The 26,768-nt window shown below is 38.5% G+C and overlaps 1 protein-coding gene across 1 annotated transcript; it reads left to right on the top strand.

Annotated features, from left to right (window-relative positions):
- Positions 1–421: 421 nt before the first annotated feature.
- On the top strand, positions 422–26,634 carry SPATA48 (spermatogenesis associated 48). Its single transcript, XM_050890878.1, is given in 12 exon segments — positions 422–463; positions 466–727; positions 730–930; positions 7,699–7,781; positions 8,746–8,818; positions 9,472–9,608; positions 10,060–10,127; positions 11,227–11,268; positions 11,814–11,918; positions 22,839–22,929; positions 22,931–22,950; positions 26,529–26,634. Coding segments are annotated over 12 exon segments (1,230 nt in total).
- Positions 26,635–26,768: the final 134 nt, after the last annotated feature.

Genomic DNA, 26,768 nt, shown 5'->3' with positions numbered 1-26,768 from the left:
CTTAGTAAGATTGAAAACTCCTTAATTTTGTCTCTACTAGATGAATAAGTAATTTGTAGTGCCATTTCAAATTGCTATGTGTGTCCTCTTGAAGGACTAGATTACTGTGGTATGCATGAACCATGCTTCACACCAGGAGACATTTCATTGTGAGGTGGTTTCCATCGTTACCAAGCAACAAAAAAACTCTCTACTTATTCAATGGCTCTGTTCTTTTTGTACTATATTTGATAAATCTCTTTTCAGGAAAGAATTCACTACTTAAACCACTGCCTTGCTCTTCATGGTTTCTATGCACTGATCTTCTGGAGGATGACCTCTGGTTTTACTGTGGTTTGTTGGCTAGGACTTCAGAAACTTGGAGAAACAGGAGCAAGTGGAGTCTTCTAAGTTTACTGCCACAAAAGGACGATAGGAGAGAATGATTGTGGTTTCCCATGGAGCTGAAAGGCAAGTGCCTTTAAAAAGTCCACCTTGTCAGTTGAACCAGTTCACAAGATGAATCGCCAACAGTATCGAAGTCTGTTAAAGAAGATGTGCATGCCTGTTGTGAGAGGTCCTGAGAACAGACATAGCTTTTCCAGCTTTGAAGAGAAAAACAGTAATTCTTTCCTTAAATTCAATCCATTCACCCCTCCAGTAGGGCCAAATTACCCTTTATTCCCACACTGGGATAATGTGCCTTTAGTAGATCCCTGCTCAGGTTTTGTGAGTCCAGGAGCAGATGCTGACTGCAGCCCAATGTTGGAAGAGCTATTGAATCTCTGGTAGACTACAGTGATGTGAAACCTCACCAGCGGGTCCCTATCACAGGAAAGAGAGGCCAGCCTGCCCACAGGAGGCAGATGATCCTCCTGGAGGAAACCAGCTAGGACAGAAGGTGGAACTCCAGGGCTGTGTCAGCTGCTTCTGTAAGGGCACAACTCAAAGGTAAAGCAAACTACTATTTTTATTTCTTAATCACCAAAGAAATTGGTCATGCTTAACAATAAATAAAATTAGTTTCTGAAGTCCATCCCCCAAGGTCCTGAAAGAACAACCTTATAAAATATATTTGCACTTGGTATTTGAACTGAATATAACAACTGCAGTAGAGTGTTTGTATGATTCGTTGTCCCTGCTGTAGCAAAGAGGTACCAGTCAGCAAATTCTAATGAGCATTCTAATACTAAAACAAAAATAAAAATCTTTTAAGGTAAATAATGTTTTAAAAAATCTATTTATGTAAATTGTGAAGTTATATACAATAGTTCTAATGAGCACTGGTTTTAATGTAACTCAAAATAACAAATCACTCCAGAGTCGGGAAATCCCCTGGATATTTCTGTGTCTTTTAGTATTTCCTGACAAGTTGCAGTGCAGCGCATTTAAAGACCTATTCCAGTGTCTAGTTGATCAGAGAACAGAAGTTCTTTAGGACTGCCATCACATGTTGGTCAAAGTACATATTACCCTCTTACTTTATATCAGTGTGTTACACATGAAGTTGGGTCTGATCATTTTGTATTGATTACAGCATCAAAATGGAAATTCACTCTTTTGAACATGAAGCAAAATTGGGTTGGTGGTTACTATTCAGAATTTTCTGATGAAAATTCTGGAAAGCAGAAGTATCTACCCAGGGCTTCTGAAGGCAGACATAATTAGCAGTAAGCAATATGGTTGAATTGTTATAAAGGTTAAGCCAATTCCAACGGTTTTCATAGAGAAATGCTCCTTACAGCTAGAACAAAATTTCTGTGAACTCAGGCAACGTGCACGTAGATGAGGGGAGGCATTTCTTAGAACATTGTAAAGAAATGTAAATAAGCTCCTTGTTCCATTTTACTATACAGAGATAACACTCTTACTTCACGGTTAGCTATACTTTGTCCGTGTTACTGTCACCATAAAGTCTCTACGTGCTATAAATTCAGGCAGTGTTTTTGGTTCCTTGTTTCTGTCCTCGAACTTTGCATTTTAAATCACTTTAAGCTTACTGCAGTCATATAACAGAACCCAAAAGACCCCAAGCAACCACAAGGGATAAAAAAATAGACTCCATAACTTTCCTTTTTTTTCTTGCTCACCCCATATAATTTTCACTCTGATTTCTCAGTTACTGTGTTCTCCATTTACATATGAAATTAGACCTCAGACATCAATCAGAACTGATCAGCTGTTTTTTTCTGCAAGCCTCTGGAAAAGTGAAGGGGAAGGAAGATTTGAGATATGCAATTCTATTTGACCATTAATTTTTCCAACGCAGAGAAAAGCAGACAGAGACAGAGACAGAGATACTCTGGCAGATAGAGACACACCTGAAATGAACACAGACAAAATCTGAAACTGAATGTCATCAAGTCAGTAACCCAGGTTACAGTCAAGAAAGTGGTCTGAAATGGAGAGTAGTTCCAGAAAGCAGATAGAAACTGGTGGCTTTCTGGTGATTTTTCGTTGGGTAAAGTTCACTATTAGAGTGAAATACTGACTCCACTGAAGCTGTCAGTAAAAGTAAAACTTAACTCAGGGACAAACCTTGAAACAGATATAGTCCAGCATAAATTTCTTAAGGAAAGCTGTGCAAATGTTCTTCCAAACCTAGTATTCATTTACAAGTTTTCCTGTGATGCTGAGGTATTAACTACAAATATGTAAATATAGATATAAAAAGTAGTTGAGTTTTAAGCTACTATTTTTAATGAGACTGCATAAACAAATTCCAGATTTCAGCTATATGATTCAGAGCCCAACTACCAACCCCCGGGCACATGATGTGATGAAAGTTGCTAATCTTTCTAGATATCAGTCTGAAGACATTCCACAGCTAAGTTGTTTGGGGAAGTTGTGCTTGAAAGAGAGATCAGTCAGGCATTTTGCAAGCAAATTCTACAGTCACTTTCTCCACTGTGTCAGGGATGAATGGAAAAAAAACAGACAGAAGCAGCCTTTGAGACAGATGAGCTGAGGTATATAAAACATCTGCAGTAGACAGGAGGTTCTCTGTTGTGAGATGTAGTGCTATGGCTTTGGCAGTCAACAGTGTTGCTTTGAACTTCCCCAGCAGTCTTTTGCATCTACTGAGCAAAGCAAGTTTATTGAACAGTGGGGCTCTGTGATAGCAAAGCAAAGGTGAGAAGCTGACAAAGAAGTTTGTTCTACGACTGGAGAATCAGAGCCTGCCAGAGAAGAGAGACAGCTGAAGAGCTATTCTTCATGTATTCTTGCTTGGTATAGGGAAGGTGCTCAGTGCTAGAAGACAAGGTTTTTAGGAAGTTGACAGTGTTTGCTTGTAGAGTCCCCTTCTCTCACTCATATGACAACAGAATTTTGTAACCTTTTCTCAGTGGTCTCAAGTTTCTTTGCACTGTTTAGGAGGACCTCAGAATTTGACCGTGCAGGTATATTTGTACCTGGAAACCTGGTGACGAAGCCCTCATATCCAGTTTGTAATTATTATTCTATTTTGCATGTCTTAAGACAGAGACGGGCATGGGGATTGCAGAAGGAACCAGGGTATTTGATAAGTCTGATAAGAAGCAGAGATGACTTCTTTCCCCTACTGGAAGCTGACACATCTGTAGGCACAGTTTTCTTCAAAAGCTGGGAAATGGGAAACACTGTAGAGTTTACCTATAGACTTGATAGTAACCCTTTTCTGTAAGAAATAAGCACTTAACTCATGCCACTACTAGAGTGGCCGTATTTGGATTTGTCCAAAAGCCCAGCTAGCCCAGTATTCCATCCAAGACTGTGGATAATTAACAAAGAATGTCATCATACTTCCTCTGCATATTTTCCTATCATGTGATGATCTGTTGACCAGGGATTCGTGACCAGGAGATGGTGTTTGTAGTTAGTAGTCATAGATTCATAGATTTGCCTTCATGAATATATCCATTTGCTTTTTGAACCCATCACTTAACTTCCAACCCTCTATTTCGAGGTAATTTGTGAATATTAAGCAACAAAGTCCTAAGCCCAGATAGGTTACCTCCAGGTCTCTCTACCAGTGATCTCCATCCACCTGGAAAATTGATCATTTACCCCTTCCCTCCTTCTCTCATCTTCTAATCAATTATTTATCCATGTGAAGATCTTACCTTTATTCCATTGTTACTTTAAGAGGCTCTGGTGAAAAATTTTATGCAGAACTTGTTGAAATACTTGTGGTCGCATTATACTAATTTCCCAATGGCCTTTGTATAGGAAGAGTTCCCTTCCCAGTGCTTCCTCTCCTGAAGCAAGAAGCATTTTCTCCAGAGTAATCATTACTCTGGAGAAGTAATCATCCAGCAGTAATCCAGGATTAAGCAGCATGTTGAGTGTGAGGCATATCAAGGTAGGATTCCAGCCTCTCCTACCTTTCAAATAATGATAGAAAATGACTGTAGGCAATGCTGGTGCAGCCCCAGTTTGTAACATAGGTACTTAGTGGAGATAAAACCTTTTACCTGCCTGCAGAAAGAGAAAGAAGAAAGGTTAGTCAGAGGCAACAACATGTAAAGCAAAGAGCAAAAAAATGTGCAACTTGAAAAACATCAAATTAACAATTCAAGGACACTCATAAATAACATGCATAGCTCGTAACTATTGCAGCATATAAACAAAGTCAACTAAGAATGAAAAATGGCCTACAGTAGGCTCAAGACTATCATCTGTGCTATTAAATAATTACCCATAACACAATGAATTGTGTGATAGCATACTGCCTAATAAGCTAGTAGGTCATCTGGAAATAATGCATAAAAAGTCAGAGGGCTGAGTGCCATTGAATAAACCAACTGTGGTTTCACTAAGGATTTGATTATTTATCATCCCTACAGTTATGTATTTCACTGTGCATTTGTTTTTCACTTGCCCAGTAGCAGAGTGATGCTTTGTTTATTCAACGACTTCGTTCTTTCTCTGTTGCTTCTTTTGTTGTGCATGTCTTTCCAATATAAACTGATGGTTTTTATGCTTATTTGTAATTAGTTTTCGGGGGGTGATTTGTAGCCTTTTCTTTCAAAGGAGTAAAAGAGAGAGAAGAAGTAATATTAATGGGTTATATTTATTTTCCATATATAAAGAGAAGTAGAATAATTACCCAAAGAACTAAGCAAAAGAATCTGGAAGAGTTGCCTGTAAACCTTTCATTTGGCATTGTTATCTCTTGCTGGGCCTACTGAAGCCAATACTCCTACTGATTTTAAAATATAAGAAGTCAAAAACAGTGCACAGTTTTCGAATGACAGGGAGGTGCAGTGAAGCTTGTGAGACTGCTGGTTTTGTGAAACCTCTCTGCATATTTCTTTATGTGGTGACATAAGAATCTCACTTTTTCCTTTAAAAACAAAACAAAAAGATGTTCTGGCTTTCATGGTTTCTGGGAAACAGCTTAGAAATATGAATGAGTACATCTTCAGTTTCTGACTCGGAATCCAAACCAGAAATTCCCTAAATTCGTTATCCGTCACTGAATCCTGCTTTGTCAGATTAGGAGACTAGTTTAAGTAATAAATTGAAACTGACAGTATCATTAAACTTGTCATTAGTTAAAAGTGACAAAGTCAAGACACTGAGTTCCCAACTTGGACAAGAACAGATCATGCCATTTCCAATCCTGTGGACTGAGCAAATCATTAGCAGCATTGAAACCTCCAGGAAGTTGACTTAAAGAAAAAACTATTGCAGTTTTTATGCTAGATCTTTCCACTGAAAGAAAAAGGAGAAGTGAATATTAGAAGATTAATTATCTCAGCAGTAGGACAGTAGTGTCAAGATGGCAAATTACAGTATACAGTGCAAGAGCAGAGGTCTCTAGAAATTCGTATGTACAATTATCAAAGCAAATGTAAAATTATATACATGTCCTCCTAAGGACATTGTAGCTGACATGAGTGTTTTACACATACAACACAAGGAATAACAGTTGCAACATTTAGCTCTTTAATCAATGAACCAGAGGAAGACTATTTTTATGGAACTACTAGGGCGTATGGATGGATATATTTGAGCCATCTACCTCTTTACTGTAGAGGGCACTAGTACATGCATACCTATTAAGTAATTACAACATTTCAGACATAAAACTTAATGGAAACATTCCCATATGAGTACAAGTAGTATATTTGCAGATAGCGTGTAAAGTTTACACAAAGCTGAGGCAATGAAGATGCAGCCACGATCTTTACTGCAAGAACGTTACCTGTTTAAGAGACACTTTCCAAAATAATTGTTTTAATTGGAGAGTGATTCCATTTGAAAGCTCTTCACGGCACAAAGATCCACAAATTCTGTCAAGCTTTTCAAAAGCAGCAACTTAAAGTTATAGCACACTGTGCAAAAAGCTCTTTTAAAAATCAGGCCATGTTAGTTCAGTGTCTACATATAGCATTAGGATACTAAACTTAATCTCTTTTACTGAAAGCTGTGATTTTCTTTTAAACTTCGTCAGAGTGATTAGTTCTGCAAGAACTACTTTTGCATTCTGCACAGTGGTTTCTAACTTTTAGTGTTTGAACTATTTTCTCCAAAGTATACCTAAAATTTCTACAAATAAGTAGGAAAAGTAACTCTATTATGAATTAGCCTAAATTTGCTTCATAAAGGCCTTCATATGCATTGGAGGTTTTTAGGGGTCTGGAAGTAACAAGCAGGTTGAAAACTACTTAAGTAGTACATTCTTGATACTAAATAATAGTATCCAGTGTTCATAGAGTGGTGTGAAGGCTGTATGGCTGCCTACCCCTTTTACTATAATATAACAAAGTATATTTAGAAATACACCTTTTCCAAAGTCACCAAAAGCATTATGCTAGTTAATGGCACAGCAGTTTGGATGATAGTCTCATACATATCCCTTACCTTATTTATGGGATTATTTTGTGGGTTTTATCCTGATTCCCTAAGGAGACAGGTTGTTTCCGTTCGTCTTGTTTATTTATCTATTGGTTCTCCCCTAATAACTTTTAACCCCATTGGCCAATTTCTGCCAAATTTGACAGAGATGTAAACATCTCAAGGATAATTGCATCCCTGCAAGATTTTTGAAGATTGAAGTCTGGGGAGAGGAAAGACATAAATAAGTGTTCCTCTTGAGGGAGCTGAAACTCGGGCATTATAACATCTTTCTATTTCGCAACAGCTCACTTGGTTATCAGCATGTGTGTACTAGCTCACCAATCAGCACATATGTGACTCTACAGTAACTGCAGGATATGGCCTCTTGGTGGGTAAGCCTGATGTACAGGACTTGGTCAGGGAGAGCTCAAATTATTGACATATGAAGTTGGGAGGATGAAGGAAAGAGAGAAATATCTTTAGGAAATCGGTCACTTACTGCTCATGGAATAGATTGTTTATTGCTTTCAGGGTTGACAAAAATTATGTAACTGTAGAAATGCAATATGTAGTTACTAGTTTGGGTTGCATTAGCAAGCTTTTATTATTACGTTAGATAATTTGGATACTTTCCTTTATAGTTAGTACTGTACATGACAATATGTGAAGTAGGCCAAACCATAGCAATGTATGTTGTGAGATTATTTATCACTTACTTTCATCTTCCATGTAATTTAATGTATTTCTGTGGAAATTTGTAATTCAGAGTGTAATTCAGGTAACTGAACATTGGTGCATCGATTTTTATGGGAAGCCATGAATTGTTTTCATCCAGTTTAAAACAATAAGGATTGCTGCAAATTGATTAACACAATAGGAAGCTCTTTCTTTCAGGTTGGAGAACTCCAGTGAAAGTTGCTCCTGTTCTACCTGACCAAAACAATATTTTTGCTTTTTGTATGGATCCTGATCTAAAGGCAAGTGTCTGGTGCTCTCCTTGTAATGACAGAAAACATATTTAAATCACTTTTTGTTTCTAGTCTGCTTTCCATTCAACATACTTTGGCAGTGATCACAGTAGTGTAGTGACTTTTTCATTTCTTCATCTATTTATATTGAAATAAGCACTATATTTCAGGTAGCTGTATGTTAGCATGACCAGATTTTAATGGTGGCTATTTCTCCAATAATTTTCGGTTTTTGTACTGTTACTCTGGTTAAGGCATTTAGACTGTAATGTGAGACTGATAGTACCAATGTCAGTTATGTGTAACTGGAGACAGAGTTAGAGCAAAAATACCAGAATGTACAAAAGATACTAAAACTTCATGCTTGGTATAAATACTCATATATTTAATACTTAGGCACTGCCTTATTTGGTGCAAGTCACAAACAAATAAGTAAATTAAAAAAATCAATGATTCCATAGTGCAAGTCTAATTAAGTCTTTCCCATACTGAAAATTAATGGCATCCTTCATCCTTTTACACTGACGAGACTATTCATAGTCCTTAAAGTGTTGCACATGCTTAAATAGTTCCTTAAGTTGGACCCCTTTTGTAGCAATGAACATCATAGAAACACATCAGGCATATGTGAGGGACTGCAAAGTGCACTTGCTCTGCCATTTTATAAATAATACAACAAATGGAAAGCTACATTCTTGAGGAGTAGAGAGGCAAGGACATTCTATTAGTTTTTAAATTTGTATTCACTGTATTACATTTTCCTTCCTAAGTAAAACTCCTCAGAAATGGATCCATTCTTGATCTTAAGTGCTGGCTGGTGAAGTATGTGAAATTGCATGTTTCACGTTCTGATGCAAACAAAGAGAGTAAACTAGGAAAATGCAGATACATACAGTTCACTCTTTACAGAAGCGATCATAGTATCTTATTTGGTGATAACATTGCTTTCTGCCATGGATTTGTTTTCTCTTAGGAGTCAAGTGATCCTTCTGCAAGGTGAAGAGAAGAAAAAGCAAGGGACTATTTCTACAAGTCAAATACTGAAAGTGAGACACCATTTCTTTTAAAAACAGTTTTTGCTTGTGCTTTGCTTCATTTTTTCATCTTCTGTTTGCTACTATGCACCTTTAGGTAGCAGGACATATAAGACTACAAACAATTTTTCTATTACTCAGAACTTCTGGTGTTTTAACAGCATTTAGCATAGGATTAATCTCATGAACTCTAGTTACCTAAAAACTTGCATCCAGTCTGTGCCTTTCATCTCCACTTCCTCTATAGGCAGTGAAGAGAAACTGGAGTTTCCAAAAGGGCATTCTGTACATCTGTCTTCAACGCCCGTCACCGTGATATGACTGGTGTCTAATTTCTGTTTATGTCTCGTCTCACTTAACTGATTATTCAAATTTAGACAAAATAAATCCCATCATCACTGTAAGATTATTGGAAGATAAACTCTTTCAATTAGTGAGACAGTTTTAAAGAAGATAAGCCTGTGAAACTGTACCATAACTACTTGTTCCCCAACAAGCAACATATAATTCCAGGCTTTTCATTTCCTTTTAAACTAGAAATGTACACCTTTGTTATTTTCTACATCCTTCTTTGTCACATAATTCCTTACTATCTAGCTACCGACATCATTCACTAATTATTACATGGGAACTTTTTTCTCTTCTTTTTTATTGTTGATCTAGAGCTTATGAAGAAGTTGCTTGGGATAATATGTTACCTTCCAAAATCCAGCCTCCAGAATCAACAGTGGAAATGTCGGCTGATCCTGTTTCCCAGTGTTTCACAAAAAAGAGATACAATCCTGAACCTGAAATAAGCCAAGTCAGTGAATAATTTCTTGCCAACTGGTTTTAGGATTTGCTAATGAAACGTAGCCTAAATTTTGCGTAGGTCATACATATAAACCCACAGCAATGTTTTCAAATAAAAAGAATCCCAAGTGAGCATTTAAGGTCATCAGCACACTCCAGTAATTGCCTCAAGTGATTTCGTATTTTTTCCCTCCCCTGTAAATTGGTACAGAAGATATGCATGCACAGTACCAAAGGAGAGGACAAGGATGTTGATGAAAAATTGGTTGATAGGAATGATGCTGTACCATAACAAATCTCATGTTAAGTTAGTTTACTTGTGATTATTAACTGTAATAATTATTATTTTTACTAAACTAAAATTCAGTCCTGCAATTGGTTCTGATTGCTGCATGAAAATCTATTAAGCCAAATTAATTAGGTAATTTTGCCTTACAAGAAGCGTCTAATTATGATCTTAGGTTGTTGGAGGCTTCTGGGACAGATTTCAAACAAGATCTTTTATCTCTCCACAGAGACCTGTTGATTTGTAAATTTCATTTTTTTGTGAATATCATGGTCATCTGAACACTTCCTTTATGAAGTCTGCGTACAGTTAATTATTTCAGAAGACTAAATTCAGCAGCATTCTATAACTAGAGAAGTTAAGATATTCAATCAATAACTAGACCAAAGTATACTCTAACATGCTTCTGTGAGAGAGTTAAATATAAAAAGCAGAACAGAAGAAATCTGTAAAGTGAATGATTGTCATGACTTCATACATCTAATGTTTTCATTAAGACATGACACTTATGAAAACACCACGGTAATCATACACATGTACAAACTCAAGGTTTTATCTACTGTCTGTAGAATCCAAAACAATCACCTGTGCGTCAGTGTCTTTTCTTCACTCTGTATTTCACCTATTCTGTTCTATCTCAGAGCAGAGCATTTTAGATGAGCCCCGTAAAGGGTGACAGGAGGTTCAGAAGGGCTCAGATAAGAGCCAGGTAGAGATGGGGAAGGAAGGGTTGGTCAAAGCAAGATGTGAAAACTAGAACTTGCCTCCTTTCCAGGCCATGAGCCAGCAGGTTTGCTCAGGCAAACTCAATGGACAGGTGTGCTACTGGGCACAGTCAGGCATACAATGGGAGAGACAGGTACCTCTGCAGGGTGGAAGGGAGATAGAAAACGCTATCATCATGGTTTCTTGAATGTTGCTCTTTCAAAGGAATATAGATGTGGACAGTGAGAGCAGCTTGCAGGGACAGACCAAGAGAGAAATTCAGACCTGATGTTAAATATTCCCATGTTCTCAAGAATTGAATGAGAAGTGTTACAAGTAGAGAAGCAGTTCATTTTTAAAGAAAACTTGCTTACACTATCCTAGGAAATTGACTGAAGTCCCAGTACCTGCGGATGAAGATTAAAAGACAAGATTCTGCCTGCTGAACTGGGTCACGTAGCATATATGCCAACCTAGTCATTTACCATGGTCTTTTACCAAATTCAAATGAGCATCGCATCATTCCAAGAGCAAAACTTTGACTTGTCACCACCTCTCTTTTGGGACTTCATAAATATTCTATCAGAATATTCTGTCTGGCGAAAAAAAGGTGATTGATCTATGTTGTCTTTAACAGTGTAAGCTGAAGCTCTTGAACCTGTCGTACCCCTTGGTATACGTAAGTACAATGTCCCTGGGTTGTTTCTACTTTCTACATTTTTGATTAAGCCCAAGCAATCCATCTCTCATTTTCTGAAGCAAGAGTTGTAGATGGACTATGTTATCTAATCTTAAGGTGTTTTCTGGTGCCAAGGGAGGGCATGTGCTGAGTCTCCTCTGCTTGTGGGTAACTCCAGCCTTTTACCTGTAAACTAGAAATCAGGATCCATTATGTCCTCTTTGGAAGAATATACCAGTCTGATCATGGGCATAGCCAAAAGGACAGGAGGTGACACATTTCTATCTTATTTCCATTCTTCCGAAGCCTCCTCTTTGCACACATGTACTAGAGCTGTCATTTGTTATGTGCTGCAAGTTCAGCAGATGATTGCTTTCATCTTGGGACATGCCAAGCACACAGGGCAGTTCATCTCCATGTTTTTTCTTGTGGACCGTTTTAATAAATAACTAGAATTTTGGAGCATGCAGTATATGGTTCAGCTGCCTCCACCAGCTGTCTTATGAATAATGTACATATCTTTGATTTCCTTTCTATCCCAACAGTGGCTGTGGTGCAGTAAATTTTGAAGACATTGACAATGCCAATGTAGACTTAATCCCACTTAACCACGTGCAAACTTCAAAGCCTCACTACACAAGCACTGCACAGTATGTTTCTCTTATTAGCATGATTTTGATACTGCCTCTTGAGTTCTTGTTACTTGGGAAAGGGGAAAAAACAGTTAAAGGTCTGGTCTTGGGCCAAAAGAATGAAAAAATTGAGGGGAACGCTCCTTATTCTTTTTAATAACTTGAATGAGGTCTGTTAACAGAGGAAGCACAGTGAGCTTTCAGATTCAAGGTTGAACTTGAACTTGAAGGTCCTTTTTAATAACTGAGTCAGTAGTAAATGGCCTACAGTGGTAACTGCCTACAGTGGTCAGTGTAGGTCTATGTAAATCTAAGAGATCATTCAGCCTAGATACACAAAATTAATCAAGGAAGCTGATACAAAATGAGCGGAGAGATGTCTACTGAGATGATGGTATAACAGATTTTATCCATCTACTTGTGTTATGGTAAGCTTAAATGCAACCTGTTTTGACTAAGAATGAATTTGTCATAGAAGGCCTGATTCTTTATTGTATCACATTAGTGTTATAGTTTCAGGGAAATTATGCTCCTAACACCATGCATCATGCTTTTCAACCAGAAAAGTTGATTAGGTTTTTTTTCCATCCAGGAGTTGCTCTGTGGCCCAAGTGACGCAGCCATCCATCTGGTACAGAGTGGTCATAATGGACTGACAGTAATTGACTGTTGGACCAAAAGCTACCCTTAGTGTGCCCATCCTGGGAAGTAAAGGCTGCCTGTGGTAACACCAATGCAGTATACTGTCTTGATATAATGAACTCTTCACGATCAGCAGGCTCTGACCTAGGCTGGGATGGAAGTCAGAGTGTACTCTCCCTCCTGCTGTTAACCTTGCTAGAATAATTGCACAACCAAGTTTTAAGAACTCGGCAGGCACCTTTCCGTTTTTTTCAATTGAGAAAGGTTGCATGTGAAGCTAGTCTGAGCACATCTACTAGATCACACCCGGAAACACCTGACTCGTGGTTCCTAATGATGCTGAGACTACCTAACACAGGCATTCCTGTAAATGCCCAGCAGCAGGAAATAGATTTGTGTTACATTCAAGGCTCAAGTGGGGAGGACATGGAAGAGAAGGTTCTGAGCTTAGCATGCACCAGGAATTTCTGCTGATGCCATTCTGAATAGAGTCCTTACTTCCAAAAAAACTATGTTTATTTTCAAACTATGCCATACTTTCATACTTCAAATGCTTCCAGTTCTTTAATATTAATGAACAGGTCTGTTGGGTAGAAGTGCATGTGCCATTGTTTGATGGGTGGTATGACTTGAATATTGCCATGTTAAAAATGGGTGATTTTTAACTTCAGTCACTAGATGGCCTTTGATTTTGCAAAAGCTCCCTGAATGCCATTAGGAACACCTTACTTTTAGCTAGATCACAAACTTTGAAATTCAAAGGTTTTCACTTTAAGCCTTTCCTAAAGTTGTCTTTAGTAGCTTGAGCTGGTATTAAGCATTTATTTGCAAACTTTTGAGAAAGTAAAATGGTAAAAGTAACAACTTAATGGGAAGAACTAAAAATGATAAAAGAGGAAAGAGACTGTTCTGTTTACTTAATCAGATTTTCTCTTTGCATAGGCCCTTCCTTTCTGTCCTTTCAGTGGTTTTGCACATTCCACATTTGTGAGGAAACTACAGAGGGGATACTTCACTGGGGGAAGCAGAGGGAGAGAAGCTGTAAAAATATTGCCCTCTCTGTTCTGAAGAAAAGGCATAATGCTGGGCCTTACTCACATATGGCAGAGTATGTGCTACACATTCCTAGTTGCTGGGAGCTGCCTTGGAAGTAGCTGGAATTTCTGAGCTCCACCTTAGGTCTCTTCATTACTTACATTAGTTTCAGGGAGAATGCATATCCTTTTGCAATGCATCACATGCTGTCACACATGTGTGGGGAACAGCACATCATTCTTCACACAGCCTTACTCATTACAGCAGTAGGTTCACAGGCAAAGTAAGGTGCTAAGCATTGTAAGATGGTAAAATTTGGCCCATATTACTGCAACCAAACATATTAATACCAAGCTTTTATGTACATAATGCACGATTCTGATTGTTTTATCTCACCTCCTGCACAAGTAATCTGATTTCTCACAGCCTTCATCTAACTTTTAACGTCTGCTTGAATTAGAACATAAGATAGTATAAAATGTTTATTGAGAAATGTGCTTTAAAAATACAGAATGCGTAGCATACAACATAGTGCTGAATAGAGATTTCTGAGTTTGTAGGGAAGTTAGCAGAGCTATTAACCCTTAGTTCTGCCATGTCATACTGCTTTTGCTGTAGAGCTTTGAAGAATAGAAGCTGATGTGTACACTGTGCTGCAAACAGACAGACATCTTGTATGGAGCTATTTGCAGCATATGGTATCATGGTGGATTTATAAGTTTGAGCAACAGGTTCTGTATTACCTTCTCTGGTATTCTCCATGTAACTTTCCTGGTTTTTAGTGAGTGAGGTTATAGGTTTCATTGATTGCTGGCAACCAGGAGACCAAGATCTCTGAGACCTAAAAGATTCTGACATCTCAAAGCTGTGAAAAACTCAATTCCACCTGAAAAAATTCTATTAAGTTTTTCATATTTATTCTCTGTCTATGATTGTCAGACATCAAGATTGCCATGATTTTAAGCAGAAGAAAGAAGAAAGTCAGAAAGAAGACATAAAAGTGATCCCTATAATTTTTTTTTTTTTTTTTTTTTTTTTTTTTTTTTTTGCTTTGTGTGTTTGCCAGTAGTTCTGGAAAGACGTGTAAAGGTATTAAGGCTGCTAGACTCCCACCAAAATCCTTGAGAAGTTAGATATATGCTTTGGATTTAGAAGCCTAGATATGCTTTGTAAGTCTGTAAAATGTAAAAATCTCTTTGTAGATAGTCACTTTCACTCTGTCATGGACTAGCAGTTGCACTTCCTGCCTCTAGCGCTTGGGCAACAGCATCGGCGCTCGGGCATTACTCCGGAGTGAGACACTATTCTTCCCCAGACCATGCAAGAAAGTGGTTGCCATTCAAATTATTAGCAAAGCTGAAACTAGCTAAGAGTCCTCTGTCATGTAATTTTGCAGAGACAAACAGGAAGAGTGGTGAACCTGGGCATGTTTTGTATGTTACCCTTGCGCCCACCCTCTCTTCCTTTTGGCAGAACAGGAAACCATCTTCTGTTTTTCTTCTTTTTTCTTAAGGAATTAGAAAAAAGATAAAAGTCATGACTTATGCTGCAGTTGAGCCTAAAAGCCCCTAGTATAAGATCAGTGTTGTGAAAAGCTGCTGTGCATATACCCAGCACTCTAGATAATACTCTGAAGTCCTTACTGTGCAATTTGGAAGTTTTACAGATGGGAATCCAGGTGCAGTGTGATTACGTGGTTTGCCAAATCCCATTGGGAATCTGTAGCACAGTTAGGAATGAAACTTCATGTATCCTGAGCCCTAGCCTGTGCCTTTTTTTTAACCAAACTCTGAGTTTTAAGCTGTTGAAATGGTGCTTTGCTGAAACCTGGTTTTAAAAAATAATAGCACAAAATGATGGCCATAGTTCTTAAAAGTTAGGCTGAGACACAAGTGAAGACTTAGGAATCTAAGTAATTTTTTATCCTATTTTTCTCTGTGGTTCAGACATGGAATAGCTGTGGGAGCCTTCACCACATGTAAAAAGCCATGTCATAAGTGTTGTGATTCATTTAGAAGTGCTAACTTTATGAATCTGAACTTACCAATCAGAACTATGTTTGTGATCTGGTGGCAGTCTAGGATGATCAGTGGGCATTTCCGTAAGGGAGCTGCGGAAGTACTTTCCTAAGGTCAGGCTCTTCATCTTCGCACTTGACCAAAGATCCTGGATGGTAATTCAGTTCCTCTCATTCTCTTCCAGGCTTTCATTAAAGCCTGTCTTGGGGGAAAGGGATCAATTACATCATCTCTTGAGGTCTGTTCCAGCCCTGGAATGTAACATCATTCTTAATATCCTTGGTTTGTGTATGCACTCCTGAATTTGCTTCAGGATGAGCTTGTGTTGTGGTTTAACCCCAGCCGGCAACTAAGCACCATGCAGCCGCTCGCTCACTCCCCCCACCCAGTGGGATGGGGAAGAGAATAAAAAAAAAAAAAAACCTCATGGGTTGAGATAGAGACAGTTTAATAGGACAGAAAGGAAAGAAAATAATGATGATGATGATAATAATAATAATAAAAGAATTAGAATATACAAAACAAGCGATGCAAAATGTAATTGCTCACCACTCGCTAACCGATTCCCAGTTAGTTCCCAAGCAGTGATCCATGCCTCCCAGCCAACTCCCCCCAGTTTATATACTGAGCATGACATCATATGGTATGGAATATTCCTTTGGCCAGTTTGGGTCAGCTGTCCTGGCTGTGCCCCCTCTCAACTTCTTGTGCCCCTCCAGCCTTCTTGCTGGCTGGGCATGAGAAGCTGAAAAATCCTTGACTTAGTATAAACACTACTTAGCAACTACTAAAAACATCAGCGTGTTATATCAACATTATTCTCATACTAAATCCAAAACACAGCACTATACCAGCTACTAGGAAGAAAACTAACTCTATCCCAACTGAAACCAGAACAACTTGTTCTTCTCTTTCATCCTCAGTTATGTTGCAATGTATGCCTAAAAGCTGGAATCTTCTATCATTTCTTTGCCAAGGGCAACATAGAAATCTTTAAAAAAAAAAGAGCCAGTCAGAAAATTAGGAAGTTGTTGTGAAAGACCACTCTGAAAATGTCTTTCTAATGCAGTCCTTTTTCACCAACAGATCTCCAAAAATTTTTTATAAAACTTATCATGATCTCGTTTTACAGCTCAGAGTTTTGAACTCTGACTTGATTATGTCTGTTTTCCGTGGTTATTTTTTCTTTGTTTCTTACTGATTTGATTATTAATTATTTGCTCATAATATTTATTTATTTGTGGAAGATGAATACTGCATTTGGTTTTATATGTCACATAGCTAACCGTATATTAGGTAGGGAAGCAACTGAGAGCTAAAGAGTATGTTTTGTGCAGCCAGCCAGGCTTTCAAAAATAGCTCAGCAACCACACATGAAAACCAGAATTCTGAAAGAGCTCACATTCTGGGTGCACGTTGATTGCTAAGCTCCTGTGAAAATCTGGCCACAAACACCACAATGAAACTTTTAGGTGCTGAGCACTTTTAAAAATCTGATCCCCTGTGTGTAACTGCTGCTCCAACCCAAATGCATATCAAGGAAGAGGAGGACAGTCTGAATTCCAAGGAAACACTGTATTTTCAGCTCCCTTGGGCAAGTTACACAGGGGAGGAAACTTCGCAGCACAGCTACAGTGACTTCCAGGAAGGCTCAGACTGCTAAATTCTCTGGGCACTTTTGAGAGGCTCCATGTTATTAATAAGTGAAAATAAGTAATGACCCAATTCATTATTTCTTGTTATTAACAACTACTTTGAAAAAATCTCTTTCTTATTCAGAAGTGCATTTTGAACCTAATAATTTTGAAAACCATAGAGAAACTGGTTTTACTGCATCATATGGATTCCCAACATAATCATCTGCTGTTCTCTTTTTCTTAAACAACATCTTTATAGATATGTAATTTTGTATAATTCTCCTCCACCCCTAGTCACCAGCTTTTTCCTTTGTTGACCTCTTCCCCAATCAGCTGCTGAAAGAAGGTTATGCTCTATGTGGTATTTTAGTTCTGCAGGTGTTTTAAGGGTCAATGGAAAAAAAGCCTCCCACGCTGGTGATGGGGATTTCCTCTGTAGCATTCATGGGCAGGGCTCTGGTAAATGCTCAGTCTGACAGACACAAATAACTGTCCTCCTTGGCATTGTTAGAACTCCCTTGCACCCTCAGTGAGTTAGCAGTACTTCCTGTAGTAATAGTGTAGCACACTTAGTGCATTCCAGCGTACACAGCAACAGTTCATATCAATCGAGTGTTATATCTGACTCGTGCTTTTCTCTTTTGTGTGTCTTTTGTATTATAGCACAGCAACTTCCTGATTTTCACTGTGGTAGTTATTGGAACCTACCTCTTGAAATTTGACAAAAGCAGTTAGGACAGAGATTATGTTTTCTTGTTCCACATTAAAAGCCTCTGCCTCCAGAATTAAGTACAAATCTGGCAGTCATTAGCATTTTAAAACTTGCTACTCATAATTCATCAGCTCTCATAATACTCAGTAGAGGGCAGTGTTTACACAATACATGTGCATTCTAACAAAGTGTTACTTAGCAGCACTTTTGAAGCATCAGCTAATTCATTGCCATAACACTGGTAAAGTAGATTATAGTATTAGTTTTTGAAAGACTGAGGAGGCTGAAGTGACTTGTCCAAGGCCACAGAGGTTGTCTGTCAGAGAGAGGACAGGATCTGACCAAAATCCATTTCTGGAAGCAGTTGATTGAAATGGGAACTTAATACATACAGTTTCTAGGAAGACAAAGTCCTAAGTGTTTCAAGTCCTGCAGTTCTTGCACAAAGCTATTCTCTGAAACTACCCTTTATTCTTGGTTTCTCAAGCATATTGGGCAAAATGCTACTATCACATCAGTATATCTGTAGTGACTTCAGTCATATTTCTTCAGTGTAGTCAGCTTCCAACTGACGGTCTGCATGCATCCCTTATCATTTCAAGTTACCACAGAAACCTCACAGGCCACAATTAGCTGGGGACAGGACCCTCTGCTGCCTTGCACCTTGCATAGTCATTTTCATGGGCTGCCTAAGAGCTTTCCCACAATGTATCTTTTCTTCAGAAACTGACAGCTTGTCCACCATGTATGCCTTTTTAGTGATTTTCCAGTTTGAGTCATTCGTGGGGTTGAGGGTGGGGGATGCTGAAATATCCTACTTTGACCTTTTCCAAATGAGATTTTATTGCTGACTTGAAATGCTTTCTTGTTTCTGAAAAATATTACCCCGTACTAAAAAGGGGATTTTAAAAAAGTTGAAAGCGGCATAAAACTTTGAAATTGTAGAAACAAAATGTTCCAGTTCAACATGATTCAGAATATTTCTGGTGAATTACCATTTTGATGGTTTTATCCTTTTAGAAATGCCATATCCATTTGTAAATACCCATTCCCTATCCTGCTTTGATGGCTGAGGGAGAAGGGTATGAAATGCAACCCAGAATGCTCTGTTCAAAAATTCTGTCAGTCCCATTCTTCGCTCTGCATGGAGCACCTTGTTTTGGCTTCATAAGTTCTCTCAGGTATATTCTTTCCCAACACAAGAGACTGTATGCATTGAGTTTCCTGACATAGGATCATGTCTGAAGCATTTTTACCACAAGTTATTCTGCTTGGCAAATAGGATCATGGAGTAAAGGAAGGGCCACAAATGTGTGACATGTCTTCCTGGAAGGGAATTTGAGGTGGAAGCCTGTTGCGAGTCTTATGTACCCGTGAGAAGTGAGACCCGAGAGGCCTATTTTATAATTGCAGTAATCAGAAGAGCTAGTTAATGACTTAATCTGGTGATCTAGTTCTATGAGATTTATACAAGTGTTTCTAAGAAAGAGTAAGATGTTAGGAACTCTTTGCTCTTAAGTGCAAGGTAAGAATCTACCAGATTGCTTTCACTAGACAGAATTTTTGCACAAAGAACTTGGATACCCCAGTCGCTCAAGCTGAAGTGCTAGATCCAAGGTTTTCAAGAATTACAAATTATTTGGGGGAATCTTGATTTTGCTCCCATAAAAACAGCTGACATGGAATCTACGTGGCAAACCTGGGCATCCAATGACCTGGAGACACCCTAGACCATCACTTCCAGCTGCTGCTTCAGAACAGTATGGATCTCCTGCAGGTTCTGTGCTATAGGGGGTTATCTCAGATACCTTAAGGCATCTCAAATAGCTCTAAATGTCAGCATGGGTGGCCAACTAAATTAAGTCCATGCTGTTTTTCCTGAACACTACCAGGAAATAAAAATCTTCAAAGACATCCCGAGATGGACATACGAAACAGAGGCACACTAAAGCAGAGGCACTCAGAATCACTACATTCCACTTGAAAAATCTTAGAGCCTGCACAGATTCAACTGTCAATACTGTGTGTTTCTTACTGTTGGGACTAAGAGCTGCTGGCATGATAACAAGGAAGTGTATGAACAAGAGAGATGTCATGGTTACAGAAAGAAAGCTTGATGACGACAGCGTAACCACAGAGGAGTTTTGTATGTTGCCCAGTGGTAGCCTGGTACTTAGTTGTTTTCTTTAGCAGCAGCAATCTGGTTTAGCAGCTCATCAGAGAAAACACACAAGAGCTAGACAGCATGATCCAAAAACAAAAAACCAAAGGGGTATTTTTTTAACCTCAGTTTCTTCTGCTTTATCACATACATAACCGCAGCACATTTTTGCATCTTCTTTGCAGGTTCCCAGGAGAGCAGCTGCTTTACTGTAGTGTAAGCTTTCGTACTATCCTGGTACTTTTAGCTTCTCTCTGCCCATCTCTCTTCTCTTTCAGAGCTACATCCTTCCCACATGTTATGAATATACCAAGTTCTGTCAGTCCTTTCTAACAGACAGTCTAGAACAAGTCTTCATCTTGGGTCATCTCTCAGGCTTGATTTTTGGGTCACGTTTGGCCATTTATGATGCTTTTCTCTTTTCTTCTAGTTTTGCAAGTTTTAAAGGTCAGACAATTGTATCAATCAATCAGATGCTTCACAGTGCATAATGTATTCTAATAGCTCCACAGTTGTATAGTTATTATGTGAGTTAACTCCAAATAGGCTTATAAAATGTTGCAAGTTAATATGGGGCTTCTTGTTGTGATCTCCTTCTCTGTGACGCTCATATAATTTCAAGGAAGTCAATGGAATTTCTTTATTACATGTGAGAGATGTATCTTGGTATGTGGCACATCACCAGGATAATAAAACTCTGTTCACATTCTGGCTGATTCCTTCAAAGTGATATCACATTTTCAGGTTTGGATGAATGCATACGCTTATACTCACACACCCAATGTCCATTGTGTCCCTCAGTGGGATCTCTGCATATGCAGATGAAATTTTCTACAGAAGTACCTAATCTGCATGTAACCTAACAATTGTCTACTTTGACATGAAAAAGCAAATTTGTCTGCAAGCCGTTTTGGCCAATTCTGAAAATATGTTCAACTGCTGTACTAGATTTTCAGGCCTACTTGTTACCCCTGCATGGCTGCTGTCAAGACAGAGAGCAGATTTCTTACTTGCTCAGCCAACTACTTAGCAATTCCCTGCAGGTAACAGCTTCCCAAGTGCTAAAAAACTGCTGTACTGATTCTACAAAGTCATCTTCTCTAGAGGGTCATGTACTGGAGCATGGCCCAGGGAGTATAGCTGTGTATGAATGTATGGGTGAGTGCAAGGCTACTCCAAAATAAGACAAAGAACTAGATGGTCTTTCTGCTAACTATGGGTACAAAGACTACAACATATACCACCAACGCTCCTGTGGCAAGTATAGTTCACCCACAGTCCTTTGTTATAACTGTGGTAGGTAGATACAGCATTTTGTCATTACCTCTGCTATTCTGGTGAGGAATTTCAGAGCCAAGTTTCCTAGTACACAAGTCAAAGAATTTTCTGATAAACCACGACTCGCACATATGTTCAGTTTTGCATCCTGTGCTGAAGTTAGTTGCAGAGAAGTAGCTGATCAGCTGTACTGAAACTAATAGCTCTATGCACTTTATAACTAAAGGAACTCTTTATTTTTACCCAGAGTACAGGGGAACCAAAAAAATACCTCAGAGATTATTTTAAAGGAGGCACTGTTATCATTCATGCAATCTGAAGACCCACAAAGGACTAATGGAGGCAAGGTTTACAATCCCAAGTATTTAGTTGATTCAGTGGATGAAACAGCTTGTCATGAACTCTTATCTCCATGTGTATGGGCAGTCTGGATATATGTATAATTCAGCAGTGTCCTCTTTTGAGCTGTCAATATAGAACAGTACTGATACTCTCTGAATAACTTTGTGCTGCAAAAAAAGCTGTCATACTGGGGGTTTAGATTGTTTTATTTTTAATCTTCATGGATTATCTCTCTGAATTTATATTAGTACCTTCGGGTTTTTTTTCTTTAATTTCGTCCATCTCTGCTTCATCTTGCAGCAATTGCTATCAAACTTTTCTGTTGTGCTACCTCAGATAAGTAGAATTCTTTCCTCTGTCTCTTTAAGGAACTTTCTTTTTGAATTTCACATTAAAACTTAGCATCAGTATTAACAAAAGGCTTTAGTTTTCCAAGGTGTGGCACATACTGTCTCAGTCCACTGGTGTACTCGAGCTAGAATTTAAGTTGATGTGTCTAAGTGTTAATGATATTATATATACATGTAAATACATTCTAAATAAATTCTAGGGGAAATTTAGAGAACTTTAGAATCATTTGGGAAATCGCTTGTGTTTTGGGCCGTGAGAAATGACAGCTGTTGGCCTAAAGCGTGCTACCTAAATTCCATATTTGAAGCAGGAACCTAAATATGAGCTAAATCTGTATCATGTTTTTAAAGAATATTTCCTTGCTTTTTGTGCTCTATGCAAACCCCATGGCCCCATTTTTTCTTTGAGATTAAATGTTGCTTGTGATCATGAATATCATACAGATATTCAACCTAAACAACGGGGGGGGGGGGGGGGGGAAAGGAAAAGTCACTAAAGAACTCACTTTTGCCATGTCTAACCAAAGATTTTGGGTCATCTCATCAGCTAGATCATCATAAAGTTGTTTCACTGATCTTAAAGAAGCTATGCCAGTTCATACATTCTAAGGACTACTCATTATATTATGAAGAGGTTTTACCCCATCCATCTTTGATAAACACTAGCTATTTTAGAACTGATCTGTAAGTCATATTTCAAGCCTATAGTCATTTAATTTAGCCTTTCTCCACCCTCCATCCCTCCTTTAACTTTTTCCTTTAGCACTCCAAATATCCGTGGATACACTGGCAAGGTTCATTGGTCAGTAACTCACCCGGCAAATTCTAATCTTCCATCAACAGCCCCATCAATAAATAATTGCACGAATGCATAGGTAGGTATGAGGTATATTTCTCAGCTTGTTCAGAAAGATTACAGGGAAGATCCTAATTGCATTTATTTAGTTAAAGAACAATTAAATGTTAAGCATGACATTCCATTGGCTTAAAAAATACAGAACAGTTGGGGTTGAATCCCACCACATTATTGTCATGCTAATCTGAAATCCTTTTGAGGTTTTAGAATTTTTCTGGAACGTTGTAAGGTATGTACTGGAAAGGTACCTTAACACTGAGGTAAATCATGATTTCTAAATGTGGATTATTTCTACACTGGGAAATTTTTTCTTTAGCTACAGTCGCTAAGTCATGGTTTAAGTGACTTTTTTTTTTTTTGATTGATCTGTGTGTGTTTTGAAAGAGGCCCATGAATGTCAAAGTTAAAAATTCCCAAAAGAAAATTGTGTGGTGGTGTGTTTCCAAATTGGTATTGGCAGACTTATGAAATGAGTATTTGCTGTACAAAAATAGTTGTTAAAAATGGGTGGGTTTACTTAGAATGCAGTGAGAGGGAAAATTGTGCCATGCCCCCACACCGATGCAGCCCAGGACCCTGTGACTATGAAATCATCATAGCCCCACATCACTATTGTGGCTACCTCATGAAATGAATTAGTAATCTTTATTCTCTCTTGCTCTGCCATACAAGGCTTGTTAAAACTGTGGGCTAGTGTAAGTATTTAGGTGTCTAACTCTTGTTGGTTTCAAAAGAGCTGGACACTTCAGAACAGCTGAAAAACCCTTTTCCTTTTGTTAGCACAAAGAGCTTCTGACATTGGCAAAGGGCCAACCTAGCCTTTCTCCCAGTAGCTTCAGAATAGCTTAATAACTATTTGTTTCCTCTCTCTCCTTTATGATTTTGTGTTTTAGATTCTGATTTCTTGTTATCCATAATGATCTAGGACATGGTGACACTATCCCAAGTTTCCACATTTTCCTGAGAAATTTATTTTCCATTAAACTGTTTAATTGGCCTTAGGATTCTGGTCACAACACATCACACTTCTTTTTCAGCACTGCCAGTGAAAAGTATCCAGAAAAGACTTGAGGAGCTTTAGGGAGCTGCCTAGCTTTTAAAGAATTCACCTTGTCAAGTGTTTCATCATTGTGCAAAACGCACTGACTTCCATTTCTGCTGCCCTCCATCCATTCACCTCTGCTCTTTTTCTCTTGTGGTTATACTTAGAAAATAGACAGTCACCTGTAGTCACAGTTTGCTGTTGACAGGGAAGGAAAAGATGCAACAGAGTCCTGAGTCTCTATAGGCTAATAAAGCTGAACTCGGAGCAGCCTGATACAAGACTAACTTGCTTGTAAATGTCACAGACAAATAAAAAGGCAAATGCATCTTAGCAAAGATCATTGACAGACTTCAGACAGATACCAGATTTCAAGAGCAGAAAGACAGGCGCCACTGTGATCTAAGAAAGGAAAACACATCTGTTACTTCCTTTTACTTTATACAGGTGTTACTGTGGGTGTAGTTCATAGTGGATGAATTTTCTTGGTTTTTAGTGGATAGCAAGAACAGGGTTGTCATTCTGTGCTACTGGATACTTTCGAGAACCAGGACAGAATCCCCTGACTTTTTTGAAGAAAGATGTGTAGGAAACAGCAAGCATAATCATACCCAGACATTGTAGACCAGGTTTTACCACCCTTTTTCTGAGCTGAGTGGTGCAATCCCCTGAGGGTAGTACCCCTGGTTGCAAAATTGTAACAGTCCTATTTTACTTTCTCTGGGCCTACTTGTGGAGTAAGATAGTGTTCACTGACTTAAGATGGAGGATCGTTGCCCTCTATGAAACTGCTATGTAAAACTATTAGGGATGCTGGGAATCTCCCTCCAACATTAGTTAGTGATGCCCATAAAAGAGAGATGTTTAACATTTGATTCCTTCCCTTTGTAAAATAAATGATAAAAAGTCCTGCTGATTTCAGTGGTCACAGGTCAAGCTAGACTGTAGCGGAGAGGTGAAGAGAAGAGAGGTTATTCCTGGAATTTGGGGTCAAACTACCCCAATTCACCTCCACATGCTTTCCATGTAGGACATGATCTCATTCTTACTGTTTTTAAAATGGTGAGCCCTTTTTTTCTGTCTTTGATCATTCTCAAGCCATGACTGTAATAATTTCTCAGAAAGTAGCAAGTGATTGCATGTGGTGGATGTTTTTATAGCTGCTTTATTTGACATGTCTACAATATACAGTCAGTCTCCTGAAGACAATTATGGGTATCAGAGGGAGTCTCTTATCTACTGCTAACATGGTCTAATAAATGTTCCTGTCAAAAGTATCAGCAATATCAGATAGACCAGACAGCATGCAACCACTTCTGTACTGTATTTTTATTGCATGGAGCTTCCACAGTATGTGGGGCAAAATCCTTTATACCTGTTTTAAGTATTCTGAACTCAACAGGATTGTATAGGATATAGAACAGAAGAAATAAGGTTTCTTCATCTTCGAATATGAATAGTATTCTTATATGTCAAGCTTTATTGATGTATTTTTATTGTATTTGTATTTCCAGGTTATCCCAAGGTGAAGTCAGAAAATTAGGTTTCAAAGAAGTCCTTTAGTGCAATTAAATTCTGGCAGCATTGTTTAGCTTTTGCATAGGAAGGAACGTTTTATGTGGGTTTTTGTGTTTTGTTTTGTGTTTAAATTAACTGTCCATTGCTACCCAGAAAACACAAATCCATTTGCACCACGAGTTGTATGAAAATTCATTGGCCTCACTGTAGTTAATATAAGATAGTGCTAGATTTAGTTTGATTTTTCAAGAGAAGGGTTGCACCCTTTCATCAAGTTGCTTTGGAGATTTCAAAAGGGATCTTTAGGTTTGGAGAGTGAGTGAACATAAGACTCTCTGGTCAGTTCTGTGTCAGCCCTGCTTTTGATTGGGTGTTTTGCAGCAGAGGGGCTACACTAACTTAGGTTGTAGGTATAAGATTATTTATAGTGCCTCTTCCTGTAAAAAGATTAGAAGAGTATCAGAAGTCTAGCATAAATTGTTCCCTCCCAGACTGTCCCCAGCATATTTTCTAATGCCCATCCCAGTATTCTGTACCACGAGGACTGGGCATCTAAAGCAGGCATGCCATGGTGCCAGCGAAGTGTTTTTCTAGGCTTGAAAGCCAAACCTCCAGCATCACCTCCAGGCACCACAGGGCCTTACGTGCTTGAATGCATTCAGCATGCTCATGGCAGTTCTCCACAGATAGTGTGCAGGTTAGTTGTGAAGCAACGGTGTGTGTCCAAGAAAGGCTGAAAAGAGGCAAGAGGCAGAACATACCTCTCTTACAGCTGCTGTAGGGGTCTGTCTTTCAGCATGTTACATATATCCAGAAAGATTTAAAATAAGATTTAAAACTCTTAGGAAGATTTGCCACCATTGTTCTTAAGGGGGCTGATTCTAATACTATGGAATATTGCAAAATGTTAATATTCTCTAAGGCCAATGAGCGTAACTGTTTATGAAGAAAGCAGTGAGAGGGAAGAAGAGGGAATGTTTAGCAATATGAGAACATGTTTTAAAAGTCTTTTTTTCTGTGTCTTTGTGTGACTGCAGATACATAGCAAAACATGGAAGCTTGTCTTAGTATAATCACCAGGGACCTTTTTCTCAAGTGGTGACTCCAGTTAGTCCTCAGAATTCTTTCAACAAGATAGAATGAGAAACTATTACAGTTTAGAAAGTGTCAATCCTTTTTACCTGCATAACGGAGAGCCTCAGTGTCTGACAGTGAGGAGGAAGGAAATGCGTGAAGGTGTGTGGATACTTTAAATACGGAACAAAAATAAAATAACA

The sequence above is a fragment of the Gymnogyps californianus genome, chromosome 2 (genome assembly GCF_018139145.2).
Source record: "Gymnogyps californianus isolate 813 chromosome 2, ASM1813914v2, whole genome shotgun sequence".
NCBI classification, from domain to species: Eukaryota; Metazoa; Chordata; class Aves; order Accipitriformes; family Cathartidae; genus Gymnogyps; species Gymnogyps californianus.
The sequence above is the reverse complement of the archived record's forward strand: the minus strand, read 5'-3'. Positions and strand labels throughout refer to the sequence as shown.